At 31.8% G+C, this 19,245-nt stretch overlaps 2 protein-coding genes and 1 long non-coding RNA gene across 3 annotated transcripts; all 3 read left to right on the plus strand.

Annotated features, from left to right (window-relative positions):
• The first annotated feature begins 297 nt into the window (after positions 1-297).
• Positions 298-4,197, plus strand: LOC139482928 (uncharacterized). The gene is made up of 6 exons (XM_071266955.1): positions 298-321; positions 639-913; positions 1,708-1,831; positions 2,321-2,539; positions 3,209-3,365; positions 3,908-4,197. The coding sequence occupies exons 1-6, from the start codon at positions 298-300 to the stop codon at positions 4,195-4,197; spliced, it is 1,089 nt and encodes a 362-aa protein (XP_071123056.1).
• A 1,745-nt stretch (positions 4,198-5,942) lies between these two features.
• LOC139529856 (uncharacterized) lies at positions 5,943-7,080 on the plus strand. Its single transcript, XR_011665908.1, has 3 exons — positions 5,943-6,135; positions 6,441-6,570; positions 6,997-7,080. It is a non-coding gene; the product is annotated as an uncharacterized lncRNA (long non-coding RNA).
• A 750-nt stretch (positions 7,081-7,830) lies between these two features.
• LOC139482929 (uncharacterized) lies at positions 7,831-19,107 on the plus strand. Its single transcript, XM_071266956.1, has 15 exons — positions 7,831-7,953; positions 8,442-8,671; positions 9,239-9,397; positions 10,337-10,523; positions 11,644-11,898; positions 13,445-13,665; positions 14,419-14,524; positions 15,306-15,422; positions 15,587-15,722; positions 16,134-16,314; positions 16,719-16,995; positions 17,304-17,490; positions 17,777-17,991; positions 18,402-18,634; positions 18,883-19,107. Exons 1-15 carry the CDS (start codon positions 7,884-7,886, stop codon positions 19,105-19,107), a joined length of 2,799 nt encoding a protein of 932 aa, XP_071123057.1. The 5' UTR covers positions 7,831-7,883.
• Positions 19,108-19,245: the final 138 nt, after the last annotated feature.

A 19,245-nucleotide genomic window follows, 5' to 3' on the forward strand; every position in this document is an offset into this window, starting at 1 on the left:
TTTCGATCGGGAGAGTGGTGTTGAATCTTACTTGTATACTTTTAACAATCGCTGTGTCACAAGAGAAGAATTTACAAATATCAGCATGGTACGCCGTTAAATACATTTGTCATGTATACAAAAAAGGACATACGAGAGTTGTTTTCATGGTTTAAAGGCAAATCTTTAATGACAATAAATAAAATACAATGAAAAGTCTTCACTATAGAATCAAAAACCATTAATTAAAGAAACACGCTCACGCTCTTGAAAAAAATTAAATACATACCCAGTAGTCAACAAACAAAAAACTATAAAATGATCATTACGATTCTCAATAAAGTGTGTCCTTCCCACACAGTGCCAGCCGACTAATAGTTTATGACCAATAAAATTCCTTTGAAAACCTTATTAAGTTCAAGTTAAATCGTCAATTTCGGTATATTAACATTGTTTATATGTTTATTCATGTACAAAATACACGTTCATTGTAATTTGGATCTACACAAGGAAATTCCTGTACCAAGTCATGATTATGACAGTTGTTTTCCATTCGTAATTTGTTTTTGAGTTGTTGATTTTAACATTTCATAACGGACTTTTCGTTTTAAATTTCCCGTGGATTTCAGTATTTTTGTTATCTTACTTTCTACATACAGGTTAATCTCACATACAACACATATGTCAGCTTTGTCGCTTCTGAGGAAGGCACATACTATGCATCAGTTGTTGCAGTGAACAGAGCAAACGAAAATTCAAACGTCGTATGTTCCGATGGTGTAACGATCACAACTGATGTTCCATATGTGACTGAATTTTCTGTAGAAGGAGCTAAATCAAGACCAAGATTAGTGAAAGATGAAAATGGAACGATTTGGTTATTAAGTGACAAGCTGACGAGACATTTTATTCAAAATAAAACAGACAACTGCAAGTATGTGATACTGTGAAATATAGTTTCATTTACACGCAGTGTATTTTTACTATCAAATGACCGTGATATGCAAAATACAGCATTTCAATCATGATCAGAGGTATATACTTGCAATTATAATACAACATATGAAAAGAAACAAATTAGCTAATGTTCTATTATAAGTGTAACCGTCTTTCTCGCTTAAAATCTTTAACCTATGTCAACCTTTTAAATCGTTGCCTAGAAGTCTAGATCGATGGTGGTTGCTTTAGAGACACCAAGAAAAAACCAAACAGATATATAAATAGAAGATGTGGCAATGAGACAACTGTCCACAAGAGTACATTCCATATTTATATTTCTGAAGAGTCCGTCAAATGCTATTCTACACATAATGATAAAAGCCGATATCAATTCGATAAAGTATAAAATAAATAAATTGATATTCCAATTATCAAACACATGTGTGTCGACATCGGTAGATCGATTATCATGCCCTTGTGTTTAGTGTATAAAATACTCGTCCAAGATATTCGTAACTATTTTATTAATGTGCAATAAAAATCTCAAACTGTCAGATTCATAACATCATCATTGAGAGTATAAAATGTAACAGATAATTTCAATGAACTGTTTTCAGTTCGTTTCTGTGTGTGTTATAGTTTAATGTTGTGTCGTCATTCTCTTATATTTAATGCGTTTCCCTCGGTTTTGGTTTGTGACCCGGATTTGTTTTTTTCTATCGATTTATGAGTTTTGAACATCGGTATACTACTGTTGCATTTATTTATCTCTAGCTTTTCACTTTTCAGAATATTTTCAATGCCAAATGTAACAGTATTTCCTGAAGGAAGCATTACAAATACAATACCAGATAGAATTTGTCATTTTTCAACACAATACGATATAATTGCACTCGTAGCTAAACATTCACAGGTTCGTTTACTAATGAAAGAGACATCAAATTATATAATATGGTTTACTTTGCTTTTTAAAGTTTAATATAACACATTAAACAAACACCATTTTTACACTACAGTGTTCGTTCGATTAAAACGCCATCTCTAAGCTTTACAAACACTAAAATTCACATTAGCTAAATATGTTTATTTGCAGTATTAATTTAATATATTTTTTCAAAAGAAGCTACGTATATACATTTTAGCTATTATGTCTGTTTATTTTGTTTACACATTGTTTTCGATATAATGTAATTGTATGCAACTGCCATACAAATGAGTGGTTCAGCTACTTATACAACCAGGTTTAATCAACTATTTTCTACAATGCCTGTACCAAGTCAGCAATATGGCAATTGTTATTCATTCGTTTGATGTGTTGAGCTTTTGATTTTGCCATTTGATTAGAGACTTTTCGTTTTGATCTTCCTCAGAGTTCGTTATTTTTGTAATTTTATTTTTTCAGTTGAAGATGACATGGAAATCAGCCGTCAATGCTCAATTTGTTTATGATTATCAAATTGGACTGTCGTCAACTGCAAACAGTGTTGCACCGGATATTGTATATTTTCGTTCATCAAAACACCATAAACATTTTCGACTGAATCATCCCAATGTTCCAGATGGAAAGGAATTTCATATTATTATGAAGACAATCAGCAAATCAGGTGTTGTAGGGATTCAGGTAACTTTTAATTACTCCAACTAATTGATTATAGCATATCTAGTAAAAGTTTTCATGTTATCTATGTTTTGTCTTAAAAGAATTATAGCACGACTCTTTTGTACATCATTAGACTTTGTATCTCCAAATTGACAGATTGCACGTATTGCACTTTATCATAGATTGTCATTCATTCCAACACAAAAGAGAGATCTTTTCTTTGTTCCTTTTGATTTCGAAAAATTACACAAAGTGTGTGTAAATGTTTATTAGAAATATTGTTAGTTTTTCTGATAGCAGGACAAATATTTTTGAATCGGTCTTAAAATTAAATTAGCTGGAAATCTGCAAAATCTCTCAAATCACCAAAATATCTTATTTAAATATATCTTTGTCATTTCAATATCTGTATTTTTAATGTTGTTGCCTATTGAATGAAAGAAACTTTAGGTATGAAGGTTATTTCTATCAAATATGCCTTTATTATAACGTCATACGTACAAAACGTTCCACATAGATTTTCGCACCAAATATATGGAAAATATTGTCTCGTCATAGGTGTACATGTATAAGTCAAACTTTTTGAAGATAGTTTTGTGAATTTATACTTTTCGGCAAGGTACACATAAACTACCTATTTAGCTTTCTACCTAATATACATTTTTTTTTTAACAAAACCTGAAATTGTAGAGCATAGGACCATTTATTATTGATACAACCAAACCACAGTTTACCGGAGAAAGGATTGATATTACACTTAGAGGAAATGTTCTTGTCGCCAATTGGTCAGGAGATAGTTTTACAGATCAAGAGGATCCTTATCCTTTACAATTTCAATATGCCTTTGGTGAGAATTGTTTGATAATTGCAAGTTTTGCATAGTTTAGAGTGGGTTGCAAGTTGCTACATGAACATTAAATATAGTAAACAATACAACTTGTTGAGATTATCATTTTAAAACGTCGTTTCGGTTGATTCATCGCCTTTACAATAACAATAGCCATATGATTTTGTGATTCTTCAAACAAATCCTGAATTATCGTCAATTTTTTTTAAAATACATGATTAAGAGATAGAAGCAATTCAAACTATGTTCCTTAAATAAGATTTTAGTGTCATGTCAGTAATATAATACTACTTTGTCGAAATAAAATCAAAACAACATCTACAGATAATCAAAAAACGTACATATTACTAGAGAAAATTAAAATGATAAAGATCCATACAATAACTTCAAAAGATCAGAATGATGAAATACTGTGACAATGTAACAACAGATAAGGTAAATCGTTATATGCATTTTTTTTAAATGGCCATGGCTAACAGTTAGGAAATCATTATTATTAATGACAGTGCCAATTTTAAACAAAATCCGATTTTGTATTACAGGTCATCAGCAATATAAGTATGATTTACAGCATTTTCATAATTTACAATATGGCGGACCGTGCAAAATGACCATTCCGCCTACTTGTACAGTTCTACCAATATCGAAGCTAAAATGGTCTCTACATGGACATCATGAATATTATTTTACAATCAAGGCTACCAATGTTGTTGGTCTATCAGTACTACAATCTTCTGTTGCATACAATCACAACGTTCAACGTCCATCTGAGGGAATTGTCTTTGATATATCGTCACAATATATGTCATCGAGACATACAATAGTAAGTTAATATCTAACCGTGTTGTTTTGTAGATTTATTCAGTTTTAAAACATAACAGAACTAGACACGGCATTCATGACATTGAGACTTTTAAGACATGTTAATTGTTAAAAAAAAGCGCTTCAATTCAAGCTTTTAAACTGCGCGGACAAAAAACCGAATTAAATATTATAGTCAATATAATATTTCGCACAAAAATCATTTCAGTAAATAAAGAAATAAAGGGATGTTGTGTGATTGTTATGGATGAAAGCATATTAAGAAAGCAATTACCAGGTAATGCGTTTCGATATACATATCGTAGTTATGAATAGTAAGGATAGAACGTTTAATGACTTAAACCATACAAATTTAACGCTCTTGTTAACAGAAATTATACCTTATGTTTCAGAATGATTTGCCTTTATTTCAACAACTATTTCTTTAATTTGATTAAATGAGACGATGTGTTATCGGCTACCAAATAAAGGCAACAGTAGTATACCGCTGTTCAAAACTCATAAATCCATGGACAAAAAACAAAATCGGGGTAACAAACCAAAACCGAGCGAAACGCATTAAATATAAGAGGAGAACAACGACACAACATCGAAACGCAACACACACAGAAACAGACCAATCATCAGACAAAACACCACGAGAATAACAAATGTAACATGAAAACCAAATACATGAATTTGGGATAGACAAGTACCGTGCCACGTCTTATCTCAATATCTCAAAAATAAGAGAAAACACAAACGACTCAACGTTAAAATGCAACACAAAGAGAAACGAACAATATATAACAATGACCATCTTCCTGACTTGGTACAGGACACTTTTAAAGGGGAATAAAAGTGGTGGGTTGAACCTGGTTTTAAGGCATGCCAAACCTCGCACTTTAATGGCAAAGTTAAATATAACATTGAAATGACAACATAATATTACAGGACTACAATACAAATAAATAGGAGAACATATTAGACACAGAAAAACATGATTAATAGATAACAAAAAGCATCAGGTTTAAAATTCAATACGCCAAAAACGCGCCTTGCCCACACAAGACTCACCAGTGACGCCCAGATATAAAAGATCGAAAGTGAAAAAAGTACAAAGTTGTACAGCACTGAAGATCAAAAGTTGAAAAGGTTTCGCAAAATACGGCATTGTTTTTATGCCCGGGATAAGAACATTCTAATTATATAGAACAATTCATGCTATTGCAAACAGTAAATTTTATCAAATGAATATGAAAGAGATATACACAAGGAAACTAAAGTATTAACTAATTACAGAAAACTAAACCTGAATACATAACGCCTATATATAAAAGATCGAACGTGAAAAAGGTACAAAGTTGTACAGCACTGAAGATTAAAAGTTGAAAAGGTTTTGACAAATACGGCATTGTTTTTATGCACGGGATAAGAACATCCTTATTATATAGAATACTTAATGCTATTGCAAACAGTAAATGTTAACAAATGAATATGAAAGAGATATACATAATGAAACTGAAATATTAACCAAAACAAGTATACAAATATTTAAGAGCGAATATTTGCCGCAGCTTACATTGATAAAAACGTTTTTGTTTTTTTTGCCTCTTCAAACCTTTAAATAAATGATGATTTCAGTCGCCTATTTATTAGCATTTATTTTTAACGTACTACAAATGTAACAAACATGAAACTTGACAGTTACTGCAAACTTGTATTTAAATCTTAATGCATTTGAATATTTCTTGTATACTTTGTAAAGGACATAGAGGATATCGATTTCACTGTTGATACAGCTTCATTTGCAGTATCATGGACAGGATTTATACATCCCTATGAAAATGTTAGCATAGATGTTTGCCTAGGTACAATTCCAGGAATTTGTGATGTCGTTCCTTGGCAATCCACAAATTATTTAGCTACCAAACATCTATTTTCTGGATTATCCCTGATGTTTTTTAAGGTAATATATATTAGGTATAACTTCCTTTTTATAATTTTACAAAGTTTGTGCTGAAGTTAGAGTTAGGGTATTTTCCCTTTTTTGTGTTTCTTTTGATCCTTGCAAAACAGATTCACTTAATACCTTACAAAACTGTACTTATGCCTAAAAGAATTGTTAAACAATTCAAACAGGAACACTGAAATGATTAGAAAAGATGCAATATGAATGCAAACTTTTAATATATTTCCATATAGAGACAAGAAATGTTAAATGTTCACCCTTTTGACACAAGGACTACACTTAGCTTATTTCTTTGTTGTTAGATTTACTATGCAACGGTAAAAGCAAGCACAACTGTAGGGAGTGTAAATGTTACTTCAGACGGAGTCAGAGTTTTAGACATAAAAACTAAATTGAAAGAGATAGTAGTAAGAGATGGTAATAATTGTACAGGTAAGATTTTTGAAGTTTTTTAGTGAACAACATGAAACTTTTTTTCGGTAGGTTTTTTATGAAGCCGTGCGGTTGCCTATATACTTGCATACAACCACCTCATTTGATGTTGTCTCATTGACAATCATACCCATCTTATTATTGTCATATAAGTACTGAATATGTTTAGTTTATACTATGATATAGCTTTTCGTTTTTCAAACTGATTATTGATAAATTCATGTTTCATAAACCTCTTAAATTGCGCCGTAAGGCTACTCATGGGTTTCCGTTTTATTACAAATTCACCTTTAACTGAGAACTGCAAAGGCAAACAAATTCTAAAATTTCATAGTTATTTATTATAGTTAAAAAATAATATCTGGAGTAAAATACTTGTACAGTCAACCATGCTGTAAATTATCATAAACGAACTATATATTTTAGGACGAAATGTGCTCAAATCAAGCCACCATTATAAGGTAAATAGTCACACTGTTTACAATGTCATATAGACTGAGTATGTTTGTTTTTATTTGGGTGGACAACTTTATATATGTGATTGCAACGTTGATGGTCTTTAATTGAGCAAAAAGTTAAGAGCGTCGGCAGTATCTCAATTTGCAACCATCAACCCGTAAATTGATGCCTCGTAATCTTTAAACGAAAAACTGATAAAAGCTAAATTTATGCATGAACTGTCAAAGGCGCTTCTGTAGAAAATGACTTGTAAATAATCACCTGTAAATGCTGAAAGATATATATCTCAATGATTGCAAAGGATAACTTTTAAAATTAACATGAAGTAATTCAAGTTGTCGGTCTTTTCACTTGTTTGTCATAATTGATTCAAGTTTGAGAAAAGTAAACATCTATCAAATAATATTTTCGTCAAACAAATCATTTCTATGTAGATACTGAAAAACTTTAGAGAAATGCATTATAGTTAGTTGTCATCTTCTCTGCCATATGATGTCTGGTGGAGAGTCTTCTTATTAACACATATACCTCATCTATTTTTATACGTTTTTATGATAATTTTGGCGAATCATTATATGACTTTACAAACTTTATATTTATGGCGGTATTACACGCGCAGTAAGAGATACCATGTCAACGCAACTGATTTCTTTTCTTTCAAAGTTTTGATTATTTTACAAGGTGAAAGTGATTGCTACCTGATTTGTATGTTCAAAATGAGTTCAGTTCATCTGATTTAGATACTGGGAACTACTGTTACCTGTAATAATTTCATTTTATAGGATACTAGACCATTATGTGTCGAGGACGTTGACTATCAAACATCGGGAACGACATTTAGTGCATACTGGAGTATGCCTACGAAGTATCATAGTTACTTTCATGATTCGTATATGGCCATTGAAGAACGATGGCAAGTCGGAGGTAAGTTTTATCTTGAAAGTAAAACAAATAATCAGATAGACAAATGGCGCAAAACAATTCCATTACTTGACTGGTGTATAAACCAACATATACCACCTCCAATAAAACTGCACTGTTATTCTATTGTTGTATTTAAACAGTATCAAAACATAATAATGATTTTTGTTGGTTTTTTTTAAATTGGGTACTTTACCTTCCTGCTTTAGATTGGATTGCCATATACATATATACCTGATTAAAGTACGAAAGCTGTTTCACCTTTCCATTTCATACCGGAATAACAGTCTTCTTGATTTTTTTAATTTGGGAATTGAAATCGGGAATTTGTCAAAGAAAAAACAAACCGACCAAAGAACAGAAAGCTGCCGAAGGCCTCCAATTGGTTTTCAACACATCGAGATAATTCCGCATCCGGGACGTGCTTCAGCTGGGTGACCCCTACATAAATATTTTTCGGATAGGTAAACGTTGTATTGTTTTTTTTGTAGATTATTGGGAGAACTTTCATGACTACATTTACGTCGGTACGAATCAGTATACTACTATTGGACAGTTGGATATGAAGGCTGGACGTTTTTACAGAGCTGTTGTAAAACTATGTGCAGAAGAGAAATGTTTTCCAAATGTAACCAGTAATGTAATAGCTGTTATATATAATTCCCCGGTCACAGGAGAACTGTCTGTGAACTTGATACATGGTTCTAATAATACAAACTTGGTAATTAGTTTTGAATTAAAAAATAATCCTGAAATTAAATAGAATGTGTACAACGAAAGTTGCAATGTGAAGAATGTTTAGTTCTTAACACTTTACTGAACATTAAAGACTTAATGAAAGCTAATTGAAAGTTGGTATATTTTACGATTGTAAACACAATAATCTTGTTGCATGTTATTCTTACCAACGTTTCAGACTAGTTGTGGACTTGGGAATTTACAATAATCTTTTTCTTGTTTAAAAAATGACGAGTTTTTTTTTTCAGTGATCGATTTTTTTCTAAAAATGTTGAACTTCATGAATTTGGTTGCATGAAAAAAAAAGTTTGAGGTTTTGACACTTCAGATGTTTTCATAAAAGAAGCCGGCAACATTCAATAGCGTAAAGTTCAACATTTACCTAATCATTTATCGGTTTGACTGGTAGAACGCGACTCTATTTCTCTACGTAGCAAGGCATCTTTGAACGATCAATTATAAAATAAACATATAATCTTTCTAGAAATAAAAAGGTGTGCTTTCGACATTGACTATTGTCGACTTTACACTTGTGGTTTCTTTTTTTTAGTTGAGAATCAAATTTGACAAGTTTTATGATCCTGATATAGTGGACAGGAATGAAGCAATATCAGTTATAGGACTCTATGAGTGGACAATAGGGGATAATTTGGGAATGCATACTAAATGGAATGAAGTTTTGATGAGTACAGTTTCAAACCTTACGCAGGTAAGAGTGTAATTAACAACACATTTCAAATGCCAATTGTAAGTTTAAAAGAGGGACGAAAGATACCAAAGGGACAGTCAAACTCATAAATCTAAAACAAACTGACAACGCCATGGCTAAAAATGAAAAATACAAACAGAAAAACAATAGTATAGTACACATGACACAACATAGAAAACTAAAGAATAAACAACACGAACCCCACCAAAAACTAGGGGTGATCTCAGGTGCTCCGGAAGGGTAAGCAGATCCTGCTCCACATGAGGCACCCGTCGTGTTGCTTATGTGATTTCAGATCCGGTAAATAGTGTAATTCGGTAGGTCACATTCATGAAAGGGAAGGGGATTGTAGTTACGACTTAAGGAACATGTCCGATATCATTTGTGAAACGGTTATTCCATAACGGTCAACTAACTCGTGATGGCGTCCGTAAGATTTCCGAAGGGATGATTTCAACTTCACCATTTGGAACTCTTGGTTTAATAGCTTCCTTGTGAGCAGTAACCCTCTATCAAGAAAATCATGATAGGAAATGCAAGCACGGGAATATCGTATCAATTGGGAGATATATACCCCGTATGCAGGTGCTGCTGGGATGTTGCTACTTATAAATGGAAAGTTCACAATTGGAAAGCTGAAATCTTCTCTTTTGTCGTAAAGTTTTGTTTTCAATCGACCCTCATTGTCAATTTCTAGATGTAAGTCAAGATATGAAGCCGACTTAACTGTATCTGTAGTAGCCTTTATCTTTAAAGTAATGGAGTTACCATCATTGTTTAAGGTAAAGTTACGTTTTTCTGTTGTTTGAGATTGTATCATACGTTTTACAAAATGAATAAACAGATATTTACGTAATTTGATATATGTTTGACCAATTCAATTATGTCATCGTTCATTTTGTTAACATCGTACACTTCCATTCTTTTTTATTTCCACAGATAAGTTTTGACGCTCCTTTTAATGGCAGTATTGACTTTTCAAAATGTCGTAAGATATTTATAAGAGGATACAACAAAGCTGGAATATGGTCTGTAATTTCTAAGGAAATAAAACAGTGCAATGATAAGGCCTTAATTGTTCCAAATATTGTAATAGATGCAGTAGGGGAACCAGAATTATATTTGGGTAGGTAGCATGCACAATAATATTATAAAAATATATAAAAGAACGTGCGGTATTATGTTTTGAAGCAAGTCTAGTTATATACAAACAAAATTAAGATGTAACATTTAATTCTCCAAAATCGTAAACACATAAATCAATTCATCACAAATAGTCACTTTCATTTAGATCAATTAATAAAATATTGCTCTTATCAGAGAGTGTGACAGTCTTTCTACACAAGACATTTGACTTATTGCTCCCTTTCCGAACGTCCAACAAAGTCAAATAGACGCCCCACTGATTTTACTACTGATCAGAAAAAACCCAAAAGTGACTATACTTCTATTCACCAGCAACCTAAGAAAGACCTTATTAGAGATACAAAACGGGATATGTTATTTTTCAGTTCTGTTGTACTGTATTACATGTATTTCTTCCTATAGAAACAAAAATAAAGAGGATGTATTCTGAATGATTCATCTTTGAATTGAATACAGAGTTAAACAAAATATCTGATTATGTTAATTTTGAAAAAAAAAAAATCCCATCATTTCTAAAACTTAACTTTTTGATATATTTTTTTTAAATATGCTTTGTCTTTTCTCGTATTGACATAATCCATTTAATCAACAACTTGTTTCCTATCCTAGCGAGAAAATGTGAAGCCTGCGATTCAAAATATATTTTTCTTTTTTTCATTATTGAAGTTTTCTGTAATCATGTTGTCGGGATCACGTATTTGTTTTACAGTGTTAAGATTTGTATATACATGATGGCGATAGTTACAAAAGGATTTTTATTTGAAGACGGGAGATGTGTTTCATTTGTTGTTACCACAATCCTGCCTTCCTTTCCTTGAATGAGACGTTTCAAATAGACTGATCATCTGGTTTGTTTTGACACGACACACACGTCAGGTGCAACATGTGGAACGTGATGTGTTATCCTTATGAAATCCATAAATTTATAGATTTAATTTAAAGAACAATAATAAAAAGCAGATTAATGTGTCATGATTTAAAAAAGAAACCTTTGTAACTGTATTTGCGTAAATCAACAACGGTTTTCTTTTTTATTTGATGGTATACTTTTACCCATTTTGAAATGTAAATGGAAATCGACCATAATGTTGATATTTCAGATGGTTCTATCCGTGATGGTTTTGGACAAGAAATCTACCTGGCGGAAAACGACAAATGGGAAGTACTAGATACGGATTACACCCCTTATGTGAATATCATATCTGCGTTGTGGCCTACACTTCGCCATAAGAATTATACGTGGGCTGTCCTAGATTCGGAAAACCTCTATAAGACAGGTTACTTAAAGAATAAAACGATGTTAAATTTAGTGGATCCGTGTTCTCATCCTTCAACTATTAAATGTGGTCACACAGGTACAGTTGTGGGTTGACTATATTATAAGGATTACTTTGGAATTATTTGCTAAAATTATGAATTTCTGTTTAATTACAGATTATTATTATATATATTTTGCAGTCCTTAGACAAGATTTAGAAAGTGTGGGAACACTTTGGAATGGCTTTTTTTGAATGGTATATTTAACAAAATCTTTCAAACGTGTTCGAATCAACAAAATATATATATTCAATGGAAATCATCTGATAATGTCATGTCAAGAAAAGAGTTTTGCATGGAATATAACAATATTTACTACTCGTTTTACATAATTGTTAAAATAACTAAATACGGACCGTTATAAACATAGTAAAATCAATTTCTCTATTAATTCTAAAATTGTAACTTGACAGTATGTTGTGAACTGCTTCAGCAATACTGATTAGTCAACTTAAGGTTAGATTCGATCAAATACACAATGGTACTTTAAATCAAATAAATGATGTCATTGAACGCAGTATGACACGACTCACATAAGAAAAGAAGCAGACATCTGTGAATGAGTCATTAATCGAAAGATATAATACACAAGCAAATAAAAACATGTATCCTGTGTATCACAATCGACCGTTTGAACTATAAAGGCAACATTAGTATACCGCTGTTCAAAACTAATAAATCCATGGACAAAAAACAATATCTGGGTAACAAACTAAAACTGAGGGAAACGCATTAAATATAAGAGGAGAACAACGACACAACATTAAAATGTAACACACACAGAAACGGACTAAGCATTAGACAAAATCCTATGAGAATAACAAATATAACATCAAAACCAAATACATGAATTTGGGATAGATAAGTACCGTGACACGTCTTATAGTAATGTGAATTCACACTAAAAAAAAAAGAAAAAACAAAAGACACAATGGAAACACAACGTTATAATGTAACACACACAGAAACGAACTATAATATAACAATGGCCATATTCCTGACTTGGTACAGGACATTTTTAAAGGAAAAAATGGTCGGTTGAACTTGGTTTTGTGGCATGCCAAACCTCCCTCTTTTATGGCCAAGTGAAATATAACATTAAAATGACAACACAACATTACAGGACTACAATATAAATAAATAGGAGAACATAATGGACAAAGAAACACACGAATAATAGCTAACAAAAGGCAACAAGTTAAAAATTTTAATACGCCAGAAGTGCATTTTATCCATACAAGACTTACTAGTGACGCCCAGGTACAAAAGTTTGAAAGCCGAAACAAGTACAAAGTTGAACAGCATCGAGGACCAAAAGTTCAAAAGAGTTGTGCCAAAAACGGCCAGGGTTTTCTGTTAGGTACTAGAACATCCCTATTATTTAGAATAATTTATACAATACTCAGTCGTATTTGTTCATTATGCATAACACACTCTCACTTTTCCTTAATATAAGGTAAAGAAAATACAAAACAAAACAAAGTAAAGATCACACAAAATGTCATTGATACATTCCATGTTTTCTATAAAGTTACGTGTATCATTTTGATCACGCTTACTTGAGTTTTCTCTTCTTTCTTCTAGATAAAACATACATCAATGTAAATTTCAAAACCAACGAAGAATTAGATCACGGCAAACGGTACATAGTGTGTATCCATGCTCCAAGAATAGTTCATAGATATGAAAAATGGAATGAAACATTCCCTGAGATCAGTGCATGTAGCGATGGCATTACAGTTGACATGACGCCTCCACGACCTGGTAATGCATGGATAGGTTTAGACTCTTCAGACAGGTATCAGGTAATTATATTTCAAAAAGGGAAAAAAAGACACTCAGACACTGCGAGTTCAAAAAAATAAAGACAACAGTAGTATTCTGCTGTTCTTAAGTTATAAATTGATTGAGAGAAAATAATAAATTCGTATCACGAACTCAAACCTAAGGAAACACATCATCAATAAGAGGAAAAAACACGAAACAACAGAAACACCGAAGTGCAACATAAACAAACGCCAACATTCATAGATTTGAGACCAACTGATATATGCCTTGACTTGGTACAGGATATTTCAATAAAAAGATTGTGGGTTCAACCTGGTTAATAAACCTTTCTCTTATATGGAAATTTTACCAAACACCTCTAAGATGACAACACTATCTGACATGAATGCAGTACAAACAAACACAAGAACACTCGGCACAGAGAAACGAATAAATAAATAATTTTTCAGTATAATTGGAATATGTGTTTACCGCAGAATAACAACGAACGTCTTCCATTAACGACAGCACATGAGTCAACAAATAGTCGTTAACGTATTTTTGTGACATTTATATATAGTCTCTGATTTAGAGGTTGAAATGTAATATATTATATTACCACTGATGAGGCTTATGGCATTATAAATAATAAGCCTGGTCTTTTTTATGAGTTTTTGTCAATCCGTTCCCCTAGATACATACATATATGTTTGACATAATTTTGTTTGTATTTGATATGTTAGATTTATCATATTTATACACTCATTTTTTTTTAATTAAAAAAAAAACAGACATCAACGTCAGATTTATATGTATCCTGGGATTCATTCATTGATGTGGAAGAATATGGTCAAGCTGTTCATAGTTCTGGGATAAAAGAATACCAAGTTGGATTAGGTATGCATAATGTCTTAACACTACTCTACAACAGGGCGCCTTATGTTGATTATTATTCGCATTTACTGGTTTTATTTTATAAATTGTGGCTTGAATGGAGAGTTGTCTCGTTGGCACTCATACCACATCTTCTTATATCTATGTATGTTCAATCCTCGAAATGTACATAGACCAGACGAATTTTCACGCTCAGTTACTATTATACTTTGTGTACATCCAATGATAAGGTTGTTTATACAGGTAATTACCATTTCGAGTGTTTAAGCCGTGTTTTTAGTTTTTTTATGCGATTTCAGTAAAAACTCTTTTTAATTGTCAGAAGATACTAATCAGGCAATTCATTAAAAACAAATTGTAGTATACCGCTGTTCAAATGCTATAGGTCGATTGAGAGAAAACAAAATCAGGTCACAAAAAAAAAACCCCGAAAGAAACTCATCAACTATAAGAGGATGAGATACAAAATTCGGGGAGACACGCACGAGTTTTAGCGAAAACAAGGAATACAATTAGATATATATATATATATATTATAAGCTACATTTAATTATTGTAAAACATCTGATTTAGCAATATAAAGTGCGACAAACACATGGTTTATCCATTTTTTGGGTGGTTGAGGTATGTATATGCAGCTGTAATGACACTCCAGGCTAGTACAAATTTCTGAAACTAGTAAATTGATAACTATGTGTTATGTGATACCTTTACATTTGATGTTATTTGGGTTACAGTCACATGTAAATTATTGTTTAATGCATACACTGTTGTTATTTTTAAGGTTCTACGAATGGTGGGACAGATGTAGCTGCGTATTTATCAGTAGGAATAGTCAATCACTTCACCTTCAATAATTTACGTTTACAGAACGGACATGAGTATTATGCAACAGTAAAGGGTATTTAGTTTTCATAACCTTTTAATATTGAGAGCAAACATGAAATATAAAAGTAAAAATAATAGCTAAAAGGGATTTACGGGATATAGCTGTCGAATTTGTTTTCTTCAGTTGGAAATATTATGCAAGTACTATTCATGAAAGTTTTATTAACGTTTTTACAGCAATTGATTTTTTGCGAAGAAGTGCTATTGTCAACACACTACCAGTTAAGATTGATAACACTGCTCCTCAAAAGTCTAGTGTGACCGTACACATACAAGGAAGACATTTGACAGATCTCAGCGCAATAAATGCTTGGTAACTTCATTGCTTTTTTCCAATTTTCTATTAGTAGCTTAGTTTGAAGAAATACCATTTGTACATACACATATTTGACTGAAATGACAAAATATGAAGACCTTAAATTTTTCAACGTTCCATATATCTAATAATAATAAAATACCTTTTGACCATTTTGTGCTGTTTTTAATTCTTTGAACTGTTCTGAACGTAGATATAATACTTATCAATACATTTGAGTAAATTGTAGTACTGAAATAATATTGTGATGTCATTATCATAAATTATGCTGAAAAATATAAACAAAATTGATAAACATTCCAGTATACTGTGTATAGTTGAAATACCACATGATAGGGTATACCTTTATATTTATTTCCGTAAACGTTATTTATAGTTATCAAAGGTATTAACCTTTTTTCTTTGTAGTTGGACAGATGTTTTCACGGACATGGAAAGTGGAATAGACCACTACCTCTGGGCAATAGGTTCTCATCCAGGAGATGACAATATCATTCCGTTTACTGCAACCACTTTGGATTGTGGAATCTCTGCTGAAGATACAAATATTGATATTCACGAGGGACATCAATACTTCATTACGGTCAAGGTTATTTTTCTTAAATTAATGTTTATAGTAGACTGAACTAAGATTCATAAAAACAAAAACATTTATATACAGCAAGAAGGTAAGAATAAAAGAAATATGTAACTATTTACAAAACTGTTCAATATACCATCATGACCATATAGTTCACCAATTTTGATGTGTAGAATTTATTGTTAATTAATTACAATATAGTAAAATGATATGCACAAAATGCCTCAACCACATATGTTTCAAGTTTTCAATATGAAAAATATGAAAAATATAGTAAATAAAAAAAAAACAATCCTGGTATCTATTATGAGTTTATATACATGTTATTTGTTGCAGCATAGTTTGCATATGATATTAATTTGTGTACAAATTTCATATGTTGTTTCAGATATTCTTTATATTTTACTCATCAGGCCGTTAATCGAGCCAAACTAATAGCTACGACCTCGTCATGGGCATTTATATTCGACATGTCACCACCAGTTGCTGGTTCTGTATACGATTCCAATCCTGATATTACAGAGGCTGAAATGAGCGATGTTGATTATCAAACAAATCTTCGTAAATTGTCAGTTTATTGGGATGGATTTTATGACTCACATTCCTTTATCAAGAATTATTATGTCAGTGTCGGGACCTGTTCAGGTTGTCAGGATGTACTTAGACATCAAGGAATTGGCATAGTAAATAGTAAGTAAAACATATATATTTAGGGTCAGATGTTACATTTGATAACCCTAATTTCAGTTTTGTTATTCTTGTTGGAACTTAATGTATAACGAACATCTGAAAAGAATCATGTTGATTTATTTAAATTGTAAGTCTAATTTAAAGCCCTGTTCGTTAGCCCTATGTTTTATGAAGTGCTTTTATGTGTCCTTTTGTGTTATGGTGCAATACACAATATACTTTGATTTGCAAGGAAATCTTTAAAATATCTCTCAGGGGTTGTAGGATAGAAAGATTAAAGATATTTTTATGTTCTTTTATTTCTTTAGATTTTACGCTTTGTCATATCCACCTGGGTCCTGGTATCCGATATTTTACAACAATAACAGCCTGTAATACAGCGGATTTGTGTACATCTGTGACAACAGATGGTATTATTGTGGATAACAGTCCACCAACAAAAGGTGCCGTCATTGATGGGGTTGATATCTTTGATTTGGAATACCAATCATTACGGTTTGTGAAGATTACATCTGTTTAAATTTCACGCTTAGTCTCTTTTCTCGCATTATACAACTAGTTTCTTTTTTCTTGATATTAGAATAATTACATGAAATAAAATTAGACGCTATATTTACGAAGACGGTGTTCACATTTCATCTGCATCAAAACTTCTAACAGCACTTTAAAAGTTAAAAAAAAACAACCTTCATATGTAAGCATTTAGATATAAACTATATTTATATTTAATTGAGGTAAAACTAAATGGAGGTTTTGTTATATTCATTAATATATTTACTAGGAATTATATTTCTACCAAATGGTATGGGTTTTCTGATTCCCAGTCAGGACTTGAAAGTTTCGCATGGAGAGTAGGAACACAACCAGGATATGATGATATCATCAAGACTGTACATTTACCGGTAACCAATCTCTTAGTAGAACCAAATTTACAGCGAAATACTTTACCACTGGGAGAGCGAATTTACATCACTATCACAGCTTATAACAAAGCAGGTAAATGTGATTAAATAACACGTTGATTTAAAAAAAAAATTTGGTTATACTTACTGCTACTATAATCTTTGTAGCATTGTGTTTGTTTACGATTACAATAATGAAAAAACACCATTAACAATATCTTCATTGCTTTAATCATATGGACCTTGAACTGTCATATGTTTTATGTTGTAAGAAATAAATGTATAACAATAACATTTATCATAAACAGCACCTATGATAATCCCTTGTTTAGTGGAACAGTACAGTCTTACGTTGTGATGTTTTGAATGTTGGTTGTGGTTTTTCATTTGGATTTTGCCATGACTTAGTCTGGTCTCTTGGCTATGAGTTTAAAAATCTTTTTGGTACCATTCATTATTTTGTTTTATCATATTAAAAACATATAATGGTTTGATACATTTCAGGTTTAAGTGTGGAATCAACATCAAATGGATTTTTGATCGATGATTCTTTGCCAGTGATTAACAAGAAACCCTTTCTGTCAAGAGATTTAGGATCTATAGTTGGTGAAAGCATAATTTTTAGGAGCACGTTAAAGGTCAAATGGGAAGTTGATGACAGAGAGTCGTTCATTCAAAGACAATATTTATCTTTGACCTCACACGAAGGTGGGGAATTTAACTCTACGTCAATTGAGGTAAGTTCATGATTTTTTTCAGTTTAATTTTAATTTCTAAAACGAGGCTTATATATCAGTATTTAGTCATGAATGGATTGTCATTTTGACAAAGGAAAGAATGATTTGCATAGAAAAACTCGACATATAACTCACACTCTTCAAATAACATACTAGTAGTGTTTTTAATTTATTTAAAACAATTACATTTTCTTGCTATTTGGGGATGTACCAAATAAAGAGAGTTTTAACAAAGATAAATATTTCAGATTTGTGGAATGGTAAGAGAATATACGTTCGCACGACTTGATCTTCACGATGGGAGCAAATACACGATAAAATTAATCGCGTGTAATGGTGCCAAACTGTGTGTTGAGTCTGAGTCCTCAGAGGTAATGGTTGACAGTTCTCCACCTACGCCTGGTAAGGCACTCATTATTTCTAAACAATTCCATTTCACCTCTATGAAAACATTTTACCTGATGATAACTTAAGTTTTTATTTGTATTGAATGAATGTAATATAAGATATATATTATAGTGTTATTAACTTGATGTTTCGGTATTGGCCCTGTTATAGATTAGAGGTTAGCTGTATTCGAATCCAGACTCCAAGAGTTTTTAAATGATTTT

The sequence above is a fragment of the Mytilus edulis genome, chromosome 7 (genome assembly GCF_963676685.1).
Source record: "Mytilus edulis chromosome 7, xbMytEdul2.2, whole genome shotgun sequence".
NCBI classification, from domain to species: domain Eukaryota; kingdom Metazoa; phylum Mollusca; class Bivalvia; order Mytilida; family Mytilidae; genus Mytilus; species Mytilus edulis.

Coding starts and splice junctions, on each gene's coding strand:
- LOC139482928 (XM_071266955.1), top strand. CDS start 298: ATGATCATTACGATTCTCAATAAA. Junction 322..638: donor TCATTACGATTCTCAATAAA/GTGTGTCCTTCC, acceptor TTCTACATACAG/GTTAATCTCACATACAACAC. Junction 914..1,707: donor AATAAAACAGACAACTGCAA/GTATGTGATACT, acceptor TTCACTTTTCAG/AATATTTTCAATGCCAAATG.
- LOC139482929 (XM_071266956.1), top strand. CDS start 7,884: ATGCCTACGAAGTATCATAGTTACTTTCATGATTCGTATATGGCCATT. Junction 8,672..9,238: donor GTTCTAATAATACAAACTTG/GTAATTAGTTTT, acceptor TCTTTTTTTTAG/TTGAGAATCAAATTTGACAA. Junction 17,992..18,401: donor CACAGCTTATAACAAAGCAG/GTAAATGTGATT, acceptor GATACATTTCAG/GTTTAAGTGTGGAATCAACA.